The sequence below is a fragment of the Sciurus vulgaris genome, assembly GCF_902686455.1.
Source record: "Sciurus vulgaris genome assembly, chromosome: 6".
In the NCBI taxonomy this organism is placed as follows: domain Eukaryota; kingdom Metazoa; phylum Chordata; class Mammalia; order Rodentia; family Sciuridae; genus Sciurus; species Sciurus vulgaris.
Genome location: NC_136466.1, coordinates 114,355,732 through 114,381,244, shown reverse-complemented (window position 1 = coordinate 114,381,244; position 25,513 = coordinate 114,355,732). Strand labels below are relative to the sequence as shown.

Below are 25,513 nucleotides of genomic sequence, written 5' to 3'. Positions count from 1 at the left end.
GCTCTAGCCCAGTTGGACCCTGCATATTCAAGGAGCTGAATGTGCACTCATCTCGGGGAAGCTATGGGCCAGTAACATCCTCCCTCTGCTGGGAAGGGAGCTGGATGTGGCCCCTGCTGGTTCCCAGATTCTCGGGCCGTGGACAGGTATTTGAGGCATTTAATTCACCAGACATTTTGTTCTACCCTTGTCATATTTTCCAAGGAAATCTTTGCTTGGCTGGGGGCCTGGACACCTCTGGGATAGAATTGGCAGTTCATGATAATCATGACTAGTGTATGTTTTTTTCCTAAAGGAAAAAAAATACCGAAATCTCCTAAAGCTGACCTTCCCTGGGCTGCCAGGATGGGGCTGGGAACTTGTAGGAACAGGAGGGAAGTGGCAGAGACATGGGCACAAGGAGCACTGTAAACAGTAAGAGCATTGGCTACTTGTAGGATAATTCAGTTACAAAAGGGCCCTGTGGAAGGCAGTGGAGGGGCCAAGCCCTCTCCTGCCTTTACAGTGTGGTATATTTACATTAGGCAGCAAAAAGACATCCCTGTACTGCAGATTGGAAGTGAGACATGACATCTCACTCACCGGAGGCTGCGCGGCACCGTCGGGTGTGGGCACACACTACTTCCTCTGAGCTGCATCATTTATAAGGCATTATTTGGTTTGATTTTGCAGTTGGTGCAATGAGGATATAAAGTCATGCCAATAAGAAGCTGTTGTGAATATTTTGGACTTTGGGATCACCTACAAACTAAGGACGCTCTAAAATGGTTCAGAATCTAGGAAGGGCCAGCCTGCAAGCATATATACAGTCACAGGATAGACACAATGGAGTGGGGCAGGGCTCTGTCCAGACAAATGCCAAGATACATTTTAAATAATGGGGAAATGGTGGTTGTTTTTAAAAATATTACTCAAATAACTCAAAGTCAACTGCTTTAAAGCCCGTGCAAACCACGTATTTACAATAAATAAGTGCTCCATTCAGAGCCTGTTTGTCAGCTGAATACAGCATGAGTATGGTGGGGCCTGACACATTCTCCGGGGGTGGCCATCCTGTGACATGGAACCCCTGGACCTTGGCTTCATCCGTCTTCTCACCGGAGTGTTTTTAGAGATAACTGAGCATTTCTGCCTTTGATGTCATCCGGGCTCTGTCCAGCTGCCTCAGCCTGGAGCCAGGGACCAGGTGTGCGGCTTCGGGGGACTTTGCTGGGGTAAATCTTCTGGCGTGGTTTATATTCGTCTGGAGGGGGGAAGTCTTCCACAGAATGGAACGTGAATTTAGATTCAAAGTCATCAGTGATGTGTAGGCTTCCATTCCTCAGCTGACCTCCCAGCTGCTGGGTGGGCGTCCAGGCAGAGTTCTGCTGGCTCTTGCTTGAAAGCTCTGTGGTAGGTGATCTTGCAGGGGGTGCTGGAGGTGGATTTAGCTTTCCTCCACTGGTCCCTCTTTCCCTTCCCCCGAGTTGGGCTGAAGTAGACGTTATCCTCATTTTATACGTGAAATCAAGTTTCACTTCCATCCTGTGCGTTTTCAAAACCACCCAGGTAGATAAAGTAGACCCTGACTGTTCTAGCACCTCTGTGAATGGAGAGAGATTCGGGGGGGGGGGGGTCCACTTAGAGTTCTGTTGAAGGAGAATGAGCTTGGGCTGGAGCTCAGAAGTATCTCTGTGACTTTCTGAAAGAAGAAATTTCCAGATTTCAGCACCAAGAGTTGGCATTTCTAAACTTAAGTATGCATATAGGTATAATGATCTAAACACAGACCAGTTGTCCGCAAGATGGACAGTGTCTTTATCAGTGGCTCTGAAACCTTTGCCAGCATCAGAATCCCCTGGAGGACTTGTTACAGAACCTTGGTAGGGAGTCTCTGATTTACTGGGCCTGGGTGGGGCCTGAGCAGGTGATGTTGCTGTTGCTGGTCTAGGGAGCATACTCTTTAGAACCACTGTTCCTGGAGTCCAGCTGCTGCTCTTGCCATTGCATGAGTTATTATATGCATGAGGCCTCTGTACATCATGATATACTTTGTATACCACATTGGAGTAAACTAAAGGGGGTTTGGAACTGCAGGTGATGTCTGCTTGGGCTGTAATGACTAAGCATTTCATGCCTTTCTGCATACCTGTTGAGGTATGACATGAGGAACATGTATATTAAACTAGAGTACATTCTTTTCTAGGATTTCCACGTCTGTAGCAAGGGGTCTCGAATGAGATAGTTAAGGTTTGCTCAGTAAATATAAAGTTTCTCCACTTCATTCATATCTCAAGCTCTAAAACCCCATCAACTCTTCAGAATTCATTGTGGTTTGCTTATATTACTATTTCTTTGGTCAGTGTGCAATTTGGGGCAGCATGCTTCAAAGTCCTCACCACCATCTGAGCAAACTAACTTTAATCAGACCTGCTCAAACGTGGTCCATGATCTTTTCATTTGTGGGCACTAGTACAGTTGGGAGTATTTGCTTTCTAGTGACCAAAGGTGGAAAAAGAAACTAAGAGAACTTTCCCTATGCAATTTTGAGGCTTTTGTTGGGGGTGAGCATCTGCAGGGGTAAAACACCAGAAAACAGGAAAAACAAGTTGGACCACTTGCTGTTGAGAACTTGTAGTACAAGGGCCCGTGGCTGATGGAAGTGGGCTGGGCAAGTTGTAAAACTGGAGATGATACTTTCAGATTAACCTGTTCTTCCGTCTGCCCAAGGTATTTCTCCACTTAGCAGGCAGGAAGGTCCTTCTGTTAACCTCCTGAGGGTAATCTTCCTGTACCCAGAACCCAGTGAAGACACCTGGTGACAAGCATCTATCTATTTATAGCAACTGTGTATGGACAACTTCTTTTACATAATTAGACAAATAGGGGTTTCTCAGGATGCAGCAAGGAATTTAAGGCAAAGAAAGTAATTCTCTTTGTTATAGGAAGTAAAATACCCAGCCACAGTGGGTTCCTTATTCCATATTTTAATTCTGAAATGGAAGTTCCTTAGGCCAGAAAAATATGGGCTTTGGAGTTAGGTAGACCAGGTTTAAAATTCCCCTCTACCACATTACCTTCTCTTTGACCTTCAAGTTCACTTACCCTTACTGGCTCAATTTTCCATCAGAAAACACTGATAATCCTATCTCACTGGGCAGTCATGATGAATAAACAGGTTAGGCTTTGCCTGGCACGTGGTAGATACTAAACAGAGGAACTTTCCTTCTTAGAAGTAAATAACTCGGGGGCTGGTGGTGTGGCTCAGTGATAGAGAACTCACCTAGCATGTGTGAGACCCTGGGTTCAATCCTCAGCACCACATATAAATAAATAAAATAAGGGTATTGTGTCTACCTACAACTAAAAAATATATATATTAAAAAAAAAAGTGGATGGCTCATCACATTACCGGATCAAAGGTGCCTAACCACTAAGCTATATCCCCAGCCCTTTTTATTTTTTATTTTGAGACAGGGTCTTGCTAAGTTGCTTAGGGCCTCACTTAATTGCCGAGGCTGGCTTTGAATTTGCAATCCTCCTGTCTCAGCCTTCCTAGTTGCCAGCATTACAGGCATGTGCCACCAACACCAGGCTAATAGCAGCTTTTTGCTTTTACTCATTCCAAGTGAGAGGAAGTTAATTTCAGTGGGAATGTTTCTCCCAAACTTTGTTTTGGTATAGAGATTTTATTTTTTTTTCAAAGTGACCTAAAACATTCTTGACCTTTTTATATCTTCTTCTAACTTCAGAGAGTCAGGGTGTGGGGAAGGTGGGGCACTGGTGATTCTGTAGCTCTCTCTTGGTTCCTGTGAGGAAGGCAGAAGACTGGCAGGTGTCTGGGGAGCACCTGAGCTCTCTAAGCAGAGCTGTCCTCTTTGTTTTCCCTTTGCAGCCCGCTGGGTTTTCAGTAAATCTCTAAGGAGGTTAAATGTGTATTAGATGTTGTTACAAAGATTTTTTTTTTTTCTACACATGACATAATCAGAACCCTCTTAATGAGTGTAATTAAATTTTGAGTGAAAATTTGTCCTCATTATAATTACCTCTTATGTAGGTCTTCTGAAATCATATTTGTTTCATTTTGACATCTCAGGTATTTAGTTCTTTTTTGATAGGAATATGAGCCTCAGTAAATCTTCCCTGCGTGTCTGCTTAAATTAGTGGTTAATATTCCTTAAATGTGGCCAGCGTGAGTGCTTCAATTTACTCAAGTGGGTCTGAGGCACGCCTTGGTTGGCTTGGTGTTTTCTCCCCAACTCCTCCACTTCCACAGTCCTCGCATGTCTGTCTTCCTGCTGCCTTTGTAAAGTTTAAATGTGGGGTGGGGACCTTGGTGCCAGGAACTTCAGAAGCAGATCCCAGCAGAGAATCCAGCTGTGTGGATTTCCTCTTGCCTGCGGAGGCCTTTAGCGCTTGAGTCTCTTCTGGGCCTGAAGGCCCTATAGGAGCCTGGAGTCAGCCTGCAGCTTCCCCTGCTTCAGAGCAGCACGTCCAGCATTTGGCTTTGGGAAGGACTACTCAAACTTTTCTTCACCCTTCATGCTCAGTTTAAGAAAAACCTTTTAAAAGTTAAGTTTTCATCCTTCTACCTTAATTTCTTAAGGCTATACTAGTTACTTAACGAAAAATGTTCATCATTTGCTGTTCAGAATGAAGCCCAGTTATTTTTCTCATGTTCTAAATCTTTAAGGATTTTCTGAAAGGACTGGAGATGCAACTCAGTTGTAATGTTTGCCTAGCATGTTCGAAGCCCTGGGTTCTATCCCTAGATGGGGAATGGGGGTGTTACTGTGACAATTAGAATGGTAATTCTTTTTTCTTTTTCATTTAAAGAACCACCATTTTGTCAGCTGGTGATCCTATCAATAACAACAGTGAAACTCAGGAATGCCTTATCTCTTAATAGGGAATACAGGTTGGGGACTTCTTCCATAAATTACTAATACCTAGTCACTCCCCACTGGCCTCTACTTGCTTCTACTGTCCTACAAAAGCAATAGTATTAGTTTTATATTCACTTTGCATTCAGATCATGAAGTGAGAGAGAAAAAAGTAATATTTTAGTTTGTTTTTTGGAGGGGTAGGGAGTAAAGCATTAAAAAGGAAAAACATTTACCTTTCTCCTGATTTTATAAATAAATTTTGCCTCTGCCTCTAGATTCTTAAACTCCTTCTGAGAACAAAGACTGCTGATTGTCTTTGAATCTGACATCATATCTGGGTGGGGATTTTTTTAAATTTTGGAATGCTTCATAAGTTTGGAAGTCATCCTTGCACAGGAGCCATGCTAAGCTTTCATCTATTTTTCCAAATTTAGCGTATGTACTACTGAAGCAAGCACTGCCTTGGAACTTTTTTTTCTTTTTCTTTTTTTTTTTTTTTTTTTTTTTTTTTTTTGAGTACAACTTTTCATTTTTCTGGTTGTACATGATGTGGAGTCACACCATTTGTGTAATCATACATATACATTGGGAAATGATGTTTGTCTCATTCCACCATCTTTCCTTCCCCCTTCCTTTTCCCCTCCCCTCATTTCCCACTACACAATCCAAAGTTTGCCTTGGAACTTTTTATGCATGTATAAAAAAGGTGTAACTATGAGAGGTCTATATTGGAAGGTGGAGCTGGTGGTCAAGCTAGTCTAGTTCTGCTGACTGGCATAAATAAAAGTCAACTCCGAGCGGCCGTTGATAAGATGCTTAGGTATACACAAAGTAGACACAGTCGTGGTCAGCCCAGGCAGGGCTTTAGAGACTTGAAGAGGAAAGTAGGATACTACCCACATTACCATTTTTACTAGATCTAGGTTCTTGGGAAAGTTGTCCAATTCCCTTAGCCAGAACTTCCTCATTTCTGAAAAAGGAGTAATACCTGTAAAGTTGTGTCTAGTAAATGACCTGTCAGTTTAGTACTGTAAGCAGTCACAGTGGTGGCTAAGAACACTCCATTGTCTACTAAAGTTAGAGATAAGTGAACAAGCCATTGCTGTGAGCAGGTGATTGCTTGGCATTTGTTCTGGTGGGAAGTTTGTAGGCACAGGTGTGGGGAGATTGGACAGGTTAGTGCCTCACCCAGCAGGAACTTGATTGGAAGGCTTGTAGGAGGTGTTGGCACTTGAGCCAAGTCTTGAAGCCCAGTGAAGGAGGAACTGACAAAAAAAGGGAGAAGGCCATTCCAGGTGTTAAGAAGTCTCTAAAAGGACCCCTGCCTGCTCACTTTGTTAAAGTTGCTGCTAGAGGGGAAGCCAGGACCTGCAGTGGAAAATGGGCTTTTTAGAAAAGGAAGTCTGGGGCTGTGGCTGTGGCTCAGTGGTAGAGCGCTTGCCTAGCATGTGTGAGGCACTTGGCTCTAGTCTCAGCACCTCATATAAATAAATGAATAAAAATTAAGGTTTATCATCAACTAAAAAATATTTTTTAAAAAAGTCTCTTTAAATTCTGATGAAGACTTGAAGTAAGTACTGGCATTTGGGGTGGAACATTTGCCTGTGGAGCTTGGTGTTGTGTTCTGTTGAAAGGAATTCAGTGGGAGCCAGGAACGGTTCCCACCCTGTCCCCCCTGTGCTGGGATCTGAGTACACTCCTTGGAGACCCACCCACTGGTTTGACAGTTGTTGCCAAATTCCACTTAGGGGGAAATGATCCCATTCCTTTCTGATTCTGAGTATTAAACAGTCTAGAATACCTCTGTGTACTTTGGGGAGTGGATAACATCTTTGGGTGTGTGGTGTTGCAGTGATACGAGAGGTGCTTACCCTGTTTTAATGCTTTGAAGAATGGAAAGCCTAAGAAGTAAGGTGTATGTTTTGCAGAGAAATACACTGCACTGATGCTGAACCTAATTGCAAAGGTTTATAATAGCAAAATAATCCAATTATACATCTGCTGTTTCCTGCAAGTTGTTAAATTCTTTGACTGGGCTCAATGGCCTTAATTCTAGAATCCCGCATCTTAGGACTCTGTTCAGAAGGCATTGTGGTAAATGAGATACTCCCGAGGCACCCTGTCATGTCATTTATTCATCAACTTCCTCTCGAATCACTGACATTACAGGCATACACCACCATGCCCAGCACAAATCTCTTCTTAAAAGAGCTGTCGTAGAAATAATTTTGAGTTGCTTACTTTCTTCTGTGGTTTAACATTCCGTGTTTAGGGACGAATGGATTAAGAGCTGGTGTTCTATGTCCTAGATCAGTGATTTTCCAAGCACGGTGTTCAGACAGCAACAACAGCACTACCCAGAGAACTTGTTAGAAATACAGATTCTCCTTGCCCTGACATAGAACTAGCCTTGATAGACAAACTTGGTTTTCCTAATGGAGAGGTGGGGTAGAGGTGGAACAATGACCATAGATAATTGTTCTACCTAATTACATCAAGATAAAAACCAGGCAGAATTTTTCCTACTTGGTAATGTATTTCAGTCCTATTTAAACTAGCAATTGTACTGTTTGTGTGTTTGTGAAAAATACTGAATTGATTATTAATAATAAAACAGCAATCCTTACAAGTTTTTAATGATCCAAGTAAATATTAGATATTTTATGTATATGATAATTTCCTTCCATTTCTTCCCCCTTTAAATTACAGGGTAAGTAATAACTATGTCTCTTGGGTGCGTTTTTTAGGTTAAAAACGTGTCTGCGGGCACACAGGATATGCCTCCACCCCCTTCTGACTACGTGGAGAGAGTTGATAGTTCCATGGCATATTCTTCCAATGGCAAAGTGAATGGCAAGCGGTCGTATCCAGAGTCTTCTTATAAGTCGACACCACCGTAAGTTGCATCTCTCCCTTACTTTGATAGAATGAGTTTGTAAGTGAGTATTTGCACATATTGATAATTAATTGTTGTTTTGTGCCACTCTTCTTCGAAAATATCCACCAGTATATATAAAAACTGGATGCTGATCTTTCTTTTGTATTACAATGATCTTGTTTTGTTGGTAGAGATCTAATATGACTTGGAAGACTTGAATGGGGTCCTCTTCTCCATCTAAGTTGAAAATGTGTTTTTTCATTTGCTTATTTAATTCAAAACCTATATTGTGGTCTTTCACTCTAGAAATGTGGTTTTGTGTGCTCTTGCTACTATTTCTAATTGTGTAATTGAGGGTAAAAGGAAGTTACTAGAGCCAAGTGTAGTTCTCAGTCTCTTTTTGCCAATAATTATTAGATCTCTTGAATAGAAGGGAATACTGAATGTTGATTAATGCTACCCATATACACATTTATTGAACTAGAAAGTTTCATTTGAATTCAGATTTCAGTGTATTAATCTAATTTTCATTGCTGTAACAAAATACCTGAAGCAAGCTACCTTTATAAAGAAAAGAGATTTGGCTGGGCATGGTAGCACACACCTGTAATCCCAGTGGCTCAGGAGACTGAGGCAGGAGGATTGTGAGTTCATAAGACAGCTTCAGCACTTAGTGAGGCACTAAGCAACTTAGTGAGACCCTGTCTCTAAATAAAATGCAAAATAGGGCTGGGGATGTGGCTCAGTGGTTGAGTGATCCTGAGTTCAATCTCTGGCACCTCCCTACCCCCTGGAAAAAGAAAAAAAAAAAAGAAAAGGGGTTTATTTAGCCCACAGTTCTGGAAGTTCAAGGGGATAGCACTGACATCAGCTTAGCTCTAGTGAGATCACCCTTGGTGTTCTAAAGACTTCCAGTAGACTTAACCTCATAAAGGTTTCACTACTATATAGCATCACCACACTAAGGACCAAGCCTCCATTACATGAATCTTTGGAAGACATGCTCAAACCATATCCAAACCATAGCATCTGGCTTCTCATTTACCATGCTGGGTCCTTCATGTTGCTGGGGCAAGGTTTAGCTATGCTCCCTAATAATGGTGGCAGCTCTGAAATATCACATATATCATGAACATCGTTCTAACAGTTGAGTATTGATGTTGATGTTATTGTTTGTTTTCCTTCACTGATACTGTGTGTCATCTGAAAGGAGGATTCTTGTGCATCTGTTTTCAGTTCAATAATTATCTTGAACACCTGTACAATACTGAGCCAAGTGCTCCTGGATACAAAACAAAGGTAGAAGAAAGTGCCCAACTCCACGGAGAGGCCAAGATGAGAATGGCAAAGGCATGTGAAGGAGTGTGTATGGGAATAAGGATGAATTCAAACCTACAAAAGGGTCAGGTCTCAGACCTGGTGACCCAGTGAGATTCAGAATGCCTGTCTGTGAGTGAAGAAGGTAGCTGGGAAGTACAGGGCAGGTTATCTCACCTGTATTGTATGTATTTTGACTTAATAGGACTTGTATCTAAAAGTAGGTTTGAAGGTTATTCCATAATTCTTAATTTGTATGTACTTCTCTTGCTAAGCATTTTGTTTTTAGTTTTCATGCTAAAAACAGGTGTGTTACTGTGTAGTGTTTTAAAGGGTATAGGAAGAGGAGAGGTGGAAAACTTTCAAGGTCAAAGATTTATAATACTAATAACTAATATCATAAAATTATGGCCAAGAGGCTTGCTTTAAATGTTTGGTTTTTTTGTTTTTTTGTTTTTTTCATTTCATTTCCTTTACCCTTTAGCTTCCTCCCTCTCTGGTCCCTACCCCTCAAGTAGACCCGCTGCATTCAATAAGTTTTGTCTTCTACCCCAAAGCAAGAAGCTTGGAAGCTGACAGTCTTGGCAGAGTGTCTGGGAACTTGTTAATCATTGACTCAGGGAGAAAGGCACATTTTCTCTCTACTAGGACTACCATTAACATAGCACACAAAACCTTGATACCTGAATATATTTACAAAGAAGAAATAAATACCACTTCCCCACCCCAACTACACACATAGTCTCCAAAACTTCAGGATTCTGTAAGAAATTAAGTGTGATTAGAAATCTCAGACTCTGGTAACAGTGAGAAGTCACCTAGAAAATGGTAAGTCTGGAAGGTAAAGCTCAAAATTATGGCTTCTGTGAGTTGGAAGCAGTAGGAAGGAAGGGAAAAAAAACTTGATATTTTCAATAGTTGGTTTGAATAGTCAAGGCTAATACTCAGAAAGTCTCAGCCCCTTTCTTTGATCTTTTCATTTTTGTTCTTGCCCTTCTGCTACAGAGGAAGATTACTCTGTACTTCTATTGCTCACAGGTAGTTTATGTTTGCCCAAGCTTTGGGTGTTTTATTCTTGTGTTAGGCTTATTTTCATGCTTGTGGCAGGAACAGTACATGCAATTCAATATCTCATGCAACAAGAAATAATTGCATTAGGAAAATAATAAGTGCAGTGGTAACCCTTTCATTCATTCCATCAGGCTTCAAGATTAACATAGCAATTTTTAAAAGAATGTTTAATGAACTCTTCCATTCATTTCAATATAAAGCTTTTTAGTTTTTCAAAATTATATTTTAAAAAGAGAATTATTATATGGTAGTTTAAAATCAATATTACAAAGGACTTATCTCTGAGAGTCAGATAAGCTACATCCTCTTTCCTACGCAGCATTTCATGCAACTGGAAGAACCTGTAGAAAAGAACCATCATCATTATTTTCCCGACAACCTTTTGTAGAGCAAGTCCCTGGCACAGGGCAGGTAAACACCTCTTATAGATCAGCCTGAAATTCCTGAAATGAAATATGAGATCCATTTTACTTAGAAGTCTTAAATCCCCCCCTTCAACCCCTGTCAGACCTTTAAAACTGCTAGTGTGTATTGGAGGATCCTGAACGGGTGCCACGCCAAATGCCGCAAGCTAGGCATCTGCTCAGTGCTGAGCACGTGAACCCTTGGATGCCTGAGCCTGCGTGCAGGTATTGCCAGGTGCTTGTCGTTGCTGCCCTTTGTGGTTACAATGTGTGGCTGAGCTGTAGTGTACTCAGTGGCCACTGAACGCTGACCTATGTTTTTATTAGGGTGCCTGAAGTGGCTCAGGAGCTTCCCCTCGCTTCACCGGTGGATGACTTCAGACAGCCTCGCTACAGCAGCAGTGGTAACTTAGAGACACCTTCAAAAAGGGCTCCTGCTAAGGGAAGAGCAGGAAAGCCCAAGAGGACGGAGCAAGACCACTACGAGACAGACTACACGACGGGCGGAGAGTCCTGTGATGAGCTGGAGGAGGACTGGATCAGGTAGAGTCCCTCTCCTCTTCCTGCAGCCACTTGCATGTCCTGATTATCAGTGTGGCCGCCCAGGTTGGGAGTTGTTGCTTCCAGTACTGGGTGCAGTGGTGTGATTTTATTCGTTACCACCCAGGACTGGAGATGGTATTTTTTTGTGTTTTGTTGTATTTTTCCTTAGAGCCTTTTTGTAATCAAGATAGAAGTGGAGGCGATCTGCTTGACTATAACCGTGTCTTAAACACACTTTCGACTTCCCCACAAAATGGCTGGTGAACTCCTCCGGTGCTCTCTACCAATAATCACCCAAGAGAGGTTTTTCAAAATTTAAAAAAAAGTATAAAGGAATTCTGTTTTAATGATTATAAAATCCCCTCCCAGATCAAAGTGTGCTGTGGCTTTCCTTTGACAATTCCCCTTAAATAATAAGCTTTCATGGTAAGGCCAGAGTTTCTTTTAAAGTTTAATCCAAAGAACTTGGACAAACAGTTTTGTAAACAATTGTGGTAACAGTTTAGAGTTCTGGCCAGTGTGGTGGTTAAGTTCCCTTGTGTCACTGGTTGGTTCTAGTCCATCACCAGGTACACATGGACAGAGTGCAAAGCCTTTTCATGCCCCAGTGTTCTGAGGATTGGCACCTGTCAGAAACACTTGTGGTGTGCATGGTGTTTAATGAAAACACTGCTTCTCCAGGCTTTAGTAGGGGCAGGTGGGATGGAAATAGCTTGAAATCCTCTACTTACAATGATTCTGACACCTCACCATCTCCTTCCCCCAAGAGTTTTTTGGCCTGCTTCAGCCCTCTACCTGTAAATGCCTAACTTGTATCACAGATGACTTAACTGAAAACTTTGAGAAATCCTAAATTTTTGTTTCCCTTTTGATCAAATCATTAATTCCCCCCTTTGTAAAACGAAGATATTAAACTGTTAGATTTAGAATTTGAAATTCCATATTAGGATGGACAATTCAGAGTATTTTCTCAATGTGTTGTGAGTTGATAGCATCATCTTCATTTTCAAGGGGTCACTGGTATATTCAGAGAAAAGTGATGACAGAATTCATTTTCCTGATGCATTAATGAATTACCAAATTATTTGTCCAATGAGTATGTTTTTATTTTTTATTTATTTTTTGAGAAAAAGTAGAAGTTTTATTGCTTTACTAGCAAAGGAGAAACACAGGGGCTCCTATCCCAGAGCTGTGGTTCTGCTCATCAGAGGAAACTGGGGACTTTTAAAGAGGCAATTCAGAGGCTACATTCTGAGTGTTCTCTGTCCAGAGGTATAATTCACTTATTAATTTGGGAGATAGTCATTTCTTAGATCTTCTGGTGCCTCCCCCAAGTCTGAATTACTTCATTCTTGTGGTGGGGGTGTGCTCGAGGACAGATTTACTCTGCCTAGGATGGGGAAGAAAGGTAGTCCTTTTTCCCTGAGATAAGGAGGCAAAGACTAGAGAGTAGGAGGAGGAGAGGAAGAGAAAGAATCACACCCATTTTAAAAATATGTTGCAGTAGCAGAGCAGCAAGGGCTATATTCAAAGCATAAAGTGGACCACAGTTCCATTTCCCCACTGTCAGTTTCTACATTCCATTTCTATGGAAAAATGGGCGATGGCATCTCCAAGCTGCTTCCTTGTGAGTGAGGGTGAAGTTAGGGAAAGTGACCTGAAGTCCTTGTTCTCTGTCAGGTGGGACACGAACAGGTAAGGGTATTTGGCATCAGGACAGCCCAGAGGTCCGTGGTGGCATTGAGAGTGACAAGGCACACATAGGGCAGGGATCATGCAGATGGCAAAAGGTGTCGTGACTTTACTGCGTTCTCAAAGTAAATCAAGATGAAGCAACCAGTCTCTTAACTCTCCAGCAGTGGCTCTCAACAAGCTCACCAACCACCTTGCTTCCTCACATGGAAGTGGGTTGCTTGGAGCGCCAGACCTAGAAAGAAAACTGGAGCAGGAGCTGCTCTCAAGTCCCATCTGGGTTCCCAATTTGTTATCGAAAACTTAGTCCTTGTCCCTAATGCCAATCCAATAATGAGGGCACAGTTTTGAGGAAAAGGAAAAAAAGTTTTATTGCTTTACCAGCAAGGGAGAAACACAGGGGATTCCTGTCCCAGAGGCTGTGATTCTCGAGCACATGTTTTTATGTGTGCACTTTGTTTTTTTTTCTTTTCTTTTTTTTGATTGGGGGTAGGGGTTGCTGATTGAACCCAGAACCTTTCCCATACCAAGCATGAACTCTACCACTAAGTACACCTCCAACCCCTATGTGTATATTTTTGATATCTACTTTTATAATAAAAGGACAAAATAGCTATTTCCACTCGCAAAAAACAAGACCAGCCTGCGGCCTGTAGATGGTAGCAGGAAACAGCTACTCCCAGTCAGCCACTGTGCTGCTGCAGTGACCAAAACAGACTTTGTGTTCCAGAATTTGTTTTAAGACAATAAATACAAATATTCTATTATCATGTGATTTCTGGGTTAGAAACAAATGTGTTCCTTTGACTTGTACCTTAAATTTCACAAGTGATTTTCTAATTTATTTCTAAAACTTATGAGAGAAAAACCAAAAGCAGTAATATTAAAAGTCTCATTATTCTTAAAGAAAGATACTGTATCCCATCTCCCTCTCCCCATTAAAAAAAAAAAAAAGTGAAAACAAGGGATGGTCATTCTCCATACCCCACTAGCTTTATTGTCTTTGAAGAACACTGGATTTTATGTCTGTAAGTATAAATATGTAGTCATTTTCTCTCTTAATTTTTAGGGAATATCCACCCATCACTTCAGATCAACAAAGACAACTCTACAAGAGAAATTTTGACAGTGGCCTGCAGGAATACAAGAGCTTACAAGCAGAACTTGATGAGGTCAATAAAGAACTCTCTCGTCTAGATAAAGAATTGGATGACTATAGAGAAGAAAGTGAAGAGTATATGGTAAATTCAAACCTGATATTTATGTACTGCATAGAATTTGATTTCTAATCTATGGATATTCAGCATCCTTTATTCTAAGGTTGATTAAAAATTTTTTTGCTAGTTACCATCAAAACACAATATCAGGGGCTGGGAATATAGCTCAGTTGATAGAATACTTGTTTTCCATGCACAAGGCCCTGGATTCAATCCCCAGCATCGAAAAAAAACAAACAAACAAAAACCAAAAAAATACAATATCATAGTTGAAATGAGTTTTGGATGAAAGTCTTTCCAAATTGTTGACAATACTAATAATTACAAAACAATATTCTATGTACATCTACCCCTTTCTATTTAAAAGAAAAAAATTTTTCCTACTTGTAAACACAATGTATTCTTTATAAAAAAAAAAAAAAAAAAAAAAAAACTCATTACAGAGCTATGCATGGTGGCACATGCCTGTGATCACACTTACTCAGGAGACCGAGGCAAAAGGGTTGCAAATTCAAGGTCACCTGGGCAAGTAGTGAGACCCCACCTTGAAATTAAAAAATGACTGAAGTATAGTTCAGTGGTAGAATAGTTATGTGAAGTTCTGAGTTTTATCCTCAGTACCACAAACAAAACCCCCAAAACTCAATACAGAAATGTATACAGAAAAATATATCATCTTAAATCCTCCCTCCAGAAAATTCTTGTCATCAAAATACTAGTTGTTAGCACTTCCTCTTTATGAGGGAATGCATGTAGGCACAAACAATCTCCAGTGAAGAATCATCTTTTATCATTCATCCTTTTTCACTCAAGAGTAAAATGACTATTTTTCCCTTGATAACCTGGCTAAGGTGTTGGTCCATATAAAGTTAATTTTTCTTTTTCTCTTTTTTCCTTCTTTCCTTCCTTCACCCTTCCCTTCTTCTTGCTTTCCTTCTTTCCCTCCCTCACTCCCAGAGAATTGAACTTAGGAGCAGTCTACCACTAAGCTATCCCCCCAGACATTTTTATTTTTTATTTTGAGATAGGATCTCTCTGTGTTGCCTAGGCTGTCCTTGAACTTGGACTCCTTCTGCCTCAGCTTTCCCAGGAGCTAGTCTTACAGGGGCATACCACCACACTCCGCTTATTTTTTTCTTTTTAAGCTGTCTATACTGCATTTTGTATAGATACTGAAATATATAAAGATACATCACCCTTTAAAGAAAGATTAGTCTGTCTCCCATCTCTTTGTTAATTTATCATTTATATGAGTGTGGACTCATTAATATCTTTCATACTTTGAGTTATAATGTAATAGTCTTTATTTTGTAGCTAAAATTTTTTAGTTTTAACCACTGGGAACTCTTTCAGTTACTTTCTATGACTCTTGGATATTCTTCATCCTCGTGGCCTCTCCCCTCTCCTCCTCTTATACTAGGGATAGAACCCTAATCAAGCACACCCATCAAGGACTACACCACTGAGCTCTACCTGCAGCCCCATCTTGCTCTTTTTAAGAAATATATTCTAGGATTGCTTATTTTTCACTTTTGCTCAGCAATAGTTTGTGGTGACTCTGGAAACTAAAGCAGGAGGATCTCAAGTTCAAGGCCAGTCTCAGCAACTTAGCAAGACTCTGTCTCAAAAAAAAAAAAAACGGAAAAGGGACCTGGGTGTGGCTTAGTGGTAGAGTGCCACTGGATTTAGTTCCTCGTACCAGAAAAAGAAAAAAAAAAAAAAAAAAAAAAGTTTGTGGTTATTGTTTCATGTCAGTAATAAAGATCTACTTTTTTTTCCTTTCATATTTTTTATTAGTGCATTATACATAATATTTGGGTTCATTTTGACATAGTTGTACAAGCATGGACTATAATTTGCTCTAATTTGTCTCCAGTAATTCCCCTTTCCCTTTCCTCCTCCCTTTCCCTCTTCTTTATCCTACTGGCCAGTCTTCTACTTTTTTTTAACAGATTTTGGTTTGTAATTAGTGCTTTATAGATACACATAAAGGTGAAATTCACTGTGGTATGTTTGTATATGTACATAGAATAGTCTCGTCAGTTTCATTCCACAGTTCCTCCCTTTTCCCATTCCATCTCTCTCTCTCAGTCCCCTCTCTCTATTCCACTGATCTCTTCTATATTCATGGAATTCCACTTGCACATTTTTTCACCCTGATTTGCTCTAACTTCCACATATGAGAGAAGACATTTGACCCTAAATTTTCTGGGTATGGTTTTTAGATAATTTCTCCAGTTCCATCTGTTTACTAGCAAATGCCATAATTTCATTCTTCTTTATAGCTGAGAAACTCCACTGTGTATATATATATACTGCATTTTCTTTATCCATTCATCTGTTGCTGGGCACCTAGGTTGGTTCCATAACTTGGCTTTTGTGAATTGTGCTGATAGAAACATTGAAGTGGCTTTATCACTGTAGTATGCTGATTTTTAGATCTTCTGAATAAGTACCAAGGAATGCGATAACGGATCTTATGGTGATTCCATTTCCAGTTTTTTGAGGACTCTCCATTCTGATATCCAGAATGGTGTAATTGGCAGTCCTGCCAGCAATGCATGAGTGTACCTTTCTCCTCACGTCCTGGCCAGCATTTATTATTATTTGTATTCTTTTTTTGGTTGGGGGGGGGGTACCAGGAAATGAGCTCAGGGGCCACTCGACCACTGAGCCACATCCCAAGTCCTATTTTATATTTTATTTAGAGACAGGGTCTCCCTGAGTTGTTTAGCACCTTGCTTTTGCTGAGGTTGGCTTTGAACTCTCTATCATCCTGCTTCCACCTTCTTCCCTCCCAAGCTGCCTCCCGAGATGCCAGTTACAGGCATCTATTATTTGTATTATTGATAATTGCCATTCTGACTGAAGATAAAGTCAATGTAGGGTTTTTTTTTTTTTTTTTTTGGTACCAGGGAATGAACCCAGAGGCATTTGACCACTGAGCCACATCCTCATTCCATTTTATTTCAAATTTTAAGACAGGATCTCACTTAAGTTGTTGAGGCTGGCTTTGAACTTGAAATAATCCTGTCTCAGCCTCCTGAGCCACTGGGATTATAGGTGTGCACCACCTCGCCCAGCTCAGTTTTGATTTGCATTTCCCTAATTTCTGGAGAAGTTGAACTTGTTTTCAAATATTTGTAGGTCATTTGTATTTCTTCTTTTGAGAAGTGTCTGTGTAGTTCTTTTGCCCATTTTTGGATTGGATCTTTTTGCATGTATGTTAAGTGTTTTGAGTTTTTTATATATTCTGGATATTGATTCCCTGAGGATCAGGTGACAAAGTTCTCCCATTCTGTAGGCTTTCTCTTCATAATCTATTTTCCTTTGCTGTGCAGAAGCTTTTTAATTTGATGCTGTCCTATTTATTCTTGGTTTTATTTCTTATGTCTTAAGAATCTTGTTAAGGAAGTTGATGTCTTTGCCAATATGGTGGAGTGTTGAGCCTACATTTTCTTCTAACACTTGCAGAGTTTCTGTTCTAATTCCTAGGTCTTTGATCCACTTCAAGATGGCTTTTGTGCAGGGTGAGAGATAGAGATCAAGTTTCATTCTTCTACGTATGGATATCCAGTTTTCCCAGCACATTTATTTAAAAGCTGTCTTTTCTCCAGTCTATGTTTTTGGTACCTTTTTGTTAATTATCAGATGACTGTATCTATGCAGATTTATCTCTGTGTTTCTATTCTATTCCATTTATCTTCATGTATGTTTTGGTGGCAGTGCTATGCTGTTGCCTCCAGCATTGCTCTTCTTGCTTAGAATTGCTTTGGCTGTTCTGGGTCTTCCAAATGAATTTTAAAACTGGTTTTTCTAGTTCTTTTGTTTTTAAAATATGGAACGCTTTACAATTTGTGTGTCATCCTTATGCAGGGGACAGGCTAATCTCTGTCTCATTCCAATTTTAGTATATGTGCAGCCGAAGCATGCAATTTTTTTTTTCTAGTTCTGTGAAGAATGTCATTAGTATTTTGATGGGGATTGCACTGAATCTGTTTAACACTTTTGGTAGTATGTCCATTTTGACAATATTAATTCTGCCTTTCAATGCACATGGGAGGTACCTTCAAAAGTCTTCTTCAATTTCTTTCTTTAGTGTTCCGTAGTTTTCATTGTAGAGGTATTCAACCTCCTTGGTTAAATTTATTCTCAAGTGTGTGCATATTTGTTTTTTGAGATTATTGTGAATGGTTTTCCTAGGCTCATAAAGATCTCTTAAATGTTTTACTTGTAAAAATAGCTGCAAAATTTTCAATTTTATGATTGTGTCATAATTTACTTAAGAGTAATCCACAGCAGCCACCATGGTGGCACCTGCCTGTAATTCCAGTGGCTTGTGAAGCTAAGGCAGGAGGATCACAAGTTCAAAACCAGCCTCAGCAACTTGGTGAGACCTTGTCTCAAAAAAAAAAAAAAAAAAAAAAAAAAAAGGGAGTGGGGATGGGATGTGGCTCAGAGGTCGAGCACCACTGGGTTCAATCTTGGTACAAAAAAAAAAAGATGTAATTCTCTGCAGATAGACATTCACTATGTCACTGGTACCCTGGTGGTACCAGTAAGACACAGGCAATCTTTTCCAGTTTTGCATTCTTGTCTTCTCTCTAGCTAAAACAATGCCAGAATATAGAATGGGTGAAAAAAGGGTATGTGCATTTTAACTTTTGTTGCAAAACTGTCTTCCAGAATTATACCAACTGCATTACACCAGTAACGCACTAGAGGGCTCAGTTGACCCACATCTCACTATTGTCTGAAAAATTAACTGCCTTGTGTTTTAGGTATTATTAATTAAATACTTTCTCATCACTTTATATGTTTATTAGAACTTCATATTCATTTTATTAAATATTCTTTGCGGTTTTTCAATTAAGGTCATCTGCTTTTCAGTTTTGAAGTATTTGCTTTTATAGCTTAATTTGTCTGTTTTCTATATGGTTTATTTGTTATATGGTTTCTATATGGTATCGTGATAAACCTTTCTTTAATTAACATTTATTGGTCACTTATCATATCTTTATTGATGTGAGGGTGCTGAGGTTAGAAAGTCAAAACCTGTCTCTTTCCTCATCAAAGAACTTGTATACTAAGAGAAAAACTGATATCTAAACAACTCATTGTAATAGCTGTTATTTACATTATGTGTAGAAAGCACCATTTAAGTGCTCAGAGAAGGAATAAAGTCAACGAAAGGCTGAGAGACTTTAGAGGCAGCATCACTCAACTATCCCCATTACAAATTTTCTGACCAGGCTGTGTGTTGCACAGTTGTAATCTTAGTGACTTGGGAGACTGAGGCAGGAAGAATGCAAGTTCAAGGTCAACCTCAGCAACTTAGCAAGGCCCTGTCTCAAAAAAAAAAAAAGAAAAAAGAAAAAAGGAAAAGAAAGGGGGATGTATTGGTGCCCTGGGTTCAATCCCTAATATCCTGCCCTGCAAAAAAGAATTTTCTAGATAGAGCTGGGTGCAGTGGCAAACGTCTTTAATTCTAGTAACTCGGGAGGCTGAAGCAGGAGAAGCACAAGTTAGCAAGAACTTGTCTCAAAATAAAATTTAAAAAGGGCTTGAGATGTAGATTAGTGTAAAGTGTTTCTCTATATTGGAAAAACAAAACAAAATGGATAGAAGGGAGTGGTGTGCAGTGCAGTGGAGGATTTTATAGCCTTAAAGAAAACATCATGGTAGAAATACTGAGGCATTAGTCTGCCAAAATTTTTTTTTTTAAAGAGTTTATATTGGTGGACAAAACTGGTAAACTGGGAGGCTAGATGAGTAGAGAAGTTGATGAGAAGCTCAGACCAGTTTCATAGTGGGATGTAACCAAATCAGATCTGCATTTTACAGAAGACTTTTGTGGTATCAGTGTTGCGTGTGGCCTGGCATGGGGAAAAGATGAGAAGCTTCAGAACAAATTATTACCTGCCTGTATGAATGGAATGTGAGTGAAAATAATATTAGATATGTCTCTTCAGCCAGGCATAGTGGTGCACATCTGTAATCTAAGCTGCTTGGGAGGCTGAGGCAGGAGGATCACAAACTTGAGGCCAGCCTTATTGATACCCTGTCTTCAATTTTAAAACTAGGGCTAGGGTGTAGCTCAGTGGTAGAGCACCCCTGGGTTCTATCCCCAGTACTGCCCCCTACCAAATGTCTTCACTAGCCACCTTCCTGCTGACCATAACTTGGTAAATTTTTAAGAGCCTTAAGACTTCACTAATTCCCTATGTTTTTATCATAAACTGCCCTTTTTAACTCCAAAGTGTAGCATCAGAATGTTATTCTTCAAAGAGAAATAGCCCACTAAACACATTGCCTTGTGTTTCTCATTAACAGGCTGCCGCCGATGAATACAATAGACTGAAGCAAGTTAAGGGAGTAAGTATCCTGAATTGTAAGACTCTTTTAGGAAACACTTTTATATTATGTGTTTTTCATTTAACCTTTAGGATGACTTCTCACAAATGCAAAGTTATAGAGAAAAGGCCCTGTAATTTTTGATAGGAACACTATAACTCAGAAGTTGGAATTTAAATTTCAGTTGTTTGCTGCTGCGATCTATACTGATTTTCTGAAAACTTTTTTTTTAAGTTGAAGTATACATACAGAAGTGTTCAAATCAAAGTGTACAACTTGGTAATTTTCATAAAGCGACTGTGCTCCAATGCGCTGGTATCCAGATCAAGAAATACAATTTCTTGTGGCCTTGGTAACCCCCACCTCACCGTTTTATCCTATCTAGTTCTTACACTTTCCCTAACATCTTGAACTTTATGTAAATAGAATCATGCAGTATGTATTTTGTGTATGATTTCTTTTGCTCAGTATTATGTTTCTAAGACACTTTCATATTTTGGCATGCAGTTCTGGTTCATTTATTTTTATTGCTGTGCATGTGCTTAATGATTAAAACACAACTTGGGTTTAGGATGTAATTCAGTATGCATGGAGGCTGGGTTCCATTCCCAGCATGGCAAAGAAACACACACAAAATATATTCATTTACTCTGTTGCTGATGAACATCTGAGTTCTCACTTTTTGACTTTTACAAATAAGGCAATATGAAACATTTTTGTAAAGGTACACATTCGTTAGGTGCAAACTCAAGTGAAATCACAGGGTCATTGGGCATGCAGTAGAAGGCATGTGTGTGTCCAGCCTTAGTATACACTGTCAAACAGCTTTCCAGAGGGGTATGTCATTTACATTCCCTCTGAGCAGTGCAGCCCCCTATTGCTCAGTGTCCTTGCTAACAGTTGGTATTATCAGTCCTTATTGACTTAAAACATTTTTGTTTTTAAGATTTTACTTTAAAATTTTCATAAATTATGAAGGATCATGATTTTAAATTAGAGTTTTAAAAGAGTATGTTGTGAACTTCTCTTATCCCCTATTCAATACTGCCAGTTTCTTATTTTACTAGTTTTTGTAGATGATCTGGTAGAAAAAAGGCGAATAAATCTTGTAATGAATTTTTAGAAATGAGTGTATACTTTGTAAAATTCAGGTAAGAAGATACAATTGCGTAAAGTTAATCACCTGCCTATGTGGATGGCAATACCACCTGATGTTTAAGTATGTTCATTTAACTCTCAGCAATTCTATACGACTAATATTTCCTTTGTTCATCTCTGCCTTCTCAGCTGACCTATTTTTATTATGTTGAATTCATGTGATTCATTTTCTCCCCTTTTAGTCTGCAGATTACAAAAGTAAGAGGAATTACTGTAAGCAGCTGAAGAGTAAATTGTCACACATCAAGAAGATGGTTGGAGACTATGATAGACGGAAAACTTAGAAGGCAGATGCCACAGGCTGGAGAAATTAAGGAATATCTGATATCTCTGAAATGTTCTCAGAAGGCAAATGACTTTGGAATCTTACCCAGGAAGCCAAAACTTGGTGTTCATTACAAAGTTTTGGTAGCTTTAATATGTCAGTTTCGTATCATCAGTATTGAAGCATTTTAAAATAACTTTTAATAATCAACTGGGTTGAACACTCCAATTAGGGATTTTATGGTTTAAACATTGGTTCTTGTATTAAGAACAAAATAATGCTGTTTGAGGTTTTTAAACCTTAAAGGAAGGTCCTGGCATGAACTGTGCTGTGAATTTTCACACCCCGACATCATTTAATCTTCCCAACAACCCTTTAGATAATTATTATTTATAATCATTTCTTTTTAAATAAGAAAACTGAGTCCCTGCAGTGAAGTCTCTGAAGTAAGACTGCTTGTGTCCTAGCATGTACTTTTGGTTAAGTCTGTTTTATGACTCCATTGATAATAAAGTCCCCGCCTTTCGTATTTTAGCTACTGTGTATACTACATGCTACTAACCTCCCTATTGATTTTTTCTGTTATAGAAACGATTAAAGAGGGTTTTTTTTGTCATTCTGATGATTAAGATCATATAAAATTAACAAATGTGTGAAATTTAAAGATTGTAAATATATATGTGTGTGTATATATATACTTTTTAAAAATGAAAGCTTAAGCCTAGTGGTTAGAATTTTGTGTATTTTTAAGTACTTTTTATCTTTTATGGTTTACATACAGGTTTTGGTAATCAACTAGACCTTTTCACTATATCAGAATGTCCCAATACATTCATAATTGAATTATGACTTGAATTATATCTTACAGGAATGTTCAAGTTCTGTACATATATTTCGTATGGTATTAAACCTGGTGTTCTCTTTTTGTAATATACATGCTTGATGTCATTAGTGCGGTTAATATTAGGCTGTGGAAAACTACACTCAGGAGTTCTCTCTTGTATTAAACTATTTTGGGTGCTGTGCTTGTTGGCAATTTCCCAATCCTTTGGCTGTAAGAAGGTTAATGTGTCTGGAAATAGAATGCTATCCTATAAAACACCAAATTATTTCAAACGGTTCCTTTAAATCTCATCAATTCTTTAAAAACTTTACATTCTTTTTAGGGAAGTGAAATTAGCTCATAATACTATGCTAACCAAGTTAATTGTGTTCATCCATCCCAGTTTTGTTTTTCTGAGAATATTTTGAATAATCTAATAATCTTTTATACGTGATTCAGACATTGATGTTTATAATTTTCTGTGTACAATTTTGCATTAGTTTCTGAAGATAAACTTTTAAATAATGTTTCTATGTAACACTGGTTCATTTCTTCAAATTGAAGAAATTCTTAATTTTCTACATGCTACATAATATGTCTGTATGTTGTACAAAAGACGCTTCCAAAGTTTTTGGATTCACATCAAATGGAAAGGAGACCCATGAGCACCTTCACTGATTTGTTTTTCTTTTAATTTGGTGGTACTGGGGATTGAACCCAAGGCCTTAAGCACGAAAGGCAAACACTGTATCACTGAACTACATCCCTAGCCCAGCTTCACTGATTTTTGTTAAATATTTAACTTACTTCTTGGAAGTTTTGTACCTTGTTTGTGAAGGCAAGTTTGCCCGTGTTCTCATAGAACAACTTTTCCACTGAATGCAGAGAATGAAAAAGGAAGGATTGTAAAATTGCGCATGAAACTGGACTTTGAGATAAAATAAGAAAATAATTGTTCAAATGCAGTACTTATCAGTAAAGAACACTTCAGGAAGCCAGGATCAGAAGTGTTGATCATGGATCCAGAGGGTCTGTTGTCACTTGGGGTTAGGATTTCTCATCCAGACACTCTCCTGAGGCATCAGGATGGAAGTGTCTATGGTCTGGATTTTTTCAAAGGCTCGGCTGGGGAAATCAGAATACATACTTAATCTCCTGCTCTTCAAGATTCTACTACACTACATCATTTCTCTCTCCCTCCTTCCCCTCTCCTTGCCCTCCCCTTTAAAATTTTATTCTTTAACAGAGTCTCATGAAGTTGCCAAAGCTGTCTTTGAACTAACTTTTTTTTTGTCCTTGGACTTTCAATCCTCCTACCTCAGCCTCCTGAGTCATTGGGATTACAGGCATGTGCCACTCTGTCTGGTTCTCCAGACCAGCTCTTAGGTGAATGGAAAAATAGATGTAGAAGTACATAATCCCTTGTGTATTTTATATTGTTAACATTTCTTCTATTGGAAAGAAATGAGCAAAATGCTTGAATAATTAGGGAGGCTTTTAGAAAATATTGTCAGTAAATTATAATAATGCCCCTTTGGAGTTAGAAAAGTAATAAGGCTACATAGCTAGGATGTTTTTTATGACCAACAAGATGCAGAAGGGTGTTCCATAAAATTTCTCATTTGTTGCCTGCAAAGCGTCTGTTCAAGTCTTGGCTTTGCATTTCAGCAGTTACTCAATGTAGATCCTTGGACAAATTATTTAACCTTCCTGTTCTTCAGGTTTTTGTATATATAAAAGATATTTGTAATGTTCTCATTTTAAAGGTAATATATCCTTGTCCAAAAGTTAATATGGAAATGGAGAGTAGCACTCAGCAATGCTAATTTCCCTTTAATGCAAGGCAACAAAAAAACAATAGGACCTTGTCATTCCAGAGGAGATGACATTGGAGTTGCCACCAAGCCCTGTAGTCCTGTTGGTGGAGCTAAATTTTACAGATAGGCGATAGACTTAGATTGTGAATGGCTTGAGGCCATCTATCTAGCTGAGTGTGAGAGCCAGATTTTAAATCCAGGTCTGTTCTTTCTACTACAATGCAGGGTATCTTCTGTTGGTATTTTTGAGGGAGGCAGAATGCAGACCAGGAAGATTTGGGTACCAACAAAACAATATAGGCAAGGGGGATGAATATGTTGATAAAAAGGAAAGAGACCACTGCTCCTGTGTTTCCTTTCTGCTCTTTCTCTCTTGGTTCCTTTTCTGATCCTTTGGGGTTGCCTTGCTTCTCCATTTCCCAAGTGAGAAATGCTAGTAACTCCACGTGTATCAGTAGGAATCTCAAACAATTTGTCCGAAACGGAACTGATCTTACCCATGGTCTCTTAGTAATTACAACTACACCCTTTCAGTTGCTCAGCTAAAAACTTTGGAGTCATGATCAGTTTCTTTCTTTCCTTCCTTCTTTCCTTTCCTTTCCTTTCCTTTCCTTTCCTTTCCTTTCCTTTCCTTTCCTTTCCTTTCCTTTCTTTCTTTCCTTTCCCTTCCTTCCTTCCTTCCTTCCTTCCTTCTCTCTCTCTCTCTCTCTCTCTCTCTCTCTCTCTCTCTCTCTCCTTTCTTTCTTTCCTTCCACATCCGGTCTACCCACTTATCACAAGCTGCAGTGCCATACCAGCCATCCTGGCCCCTCCAAAATTTGTAATGCTCTCTGCCCTCCACCACTTTGATTCACTGACATACCCTTCATTTTGTCCCTCTCTGACTCCATTTGCCTCTTTTTTCCTTCTGAGCTACTCTCTTCTGTATTTACCTTGGGTTCTAGAAGCAGGTTTGTTGGATAAGCACCTTTATGACAAGGATCCAAAAGTACCTCCAAGCAACGCCACCCACTGAGTGGATCACCCCAACGCCACCCACTGAGTGGATCACCCCAGGATGACTGCCCTTGCTAAGCAGGAGCAACTGCCCCATGTGGAACCAAGGTTGC

At 39.4% G+C, this 25,513-nt stretch overlaps 1 protein-coding gene across 3 annotated transcripts in view; it reads left to right on the top strand.

Annotated features, from left to right (window-relative positions):
• Positions 1 to 22,880, top strand: part of OCLN (occludin) — a 60,474-nt gene extending 37,594 nt beyond the window's left edge. For all 3 annotated transcript variants that reach the window (XM_079145227.1, XM_079145229.1, XM_079145228.1), the window contains exons 5-9: positions 7,613 to 7,761; positions 10,863 to 11,078; positions 13,840 to 14,011; positions 20,321 to 20,362; positions 21,682 to 22,880. In XM_079145227.1, the coding sequence (XP_079001353.1) occupies positions 7,613 to 7,761; positions 10,863 to 11,078; positions 13,840 to 14,011; positions 20,321 to 20,362; positions 21,682 to 21,783 (681 nt within the window). In that variant the 3' untranslated portion in view covers positions 21,784 to 22,880. The remainder of the gene's footprint in view (positions 1 to 7,612; positions 7,762 to 10,862; positions 11,079 to 13,839; positions 14,012 to 20,320; positions 20,363 to 21,681) is intronic.
• The last annotated feature ends 2,633 nt before the right edge of the window (positions 22,881 to 25,513 follow it).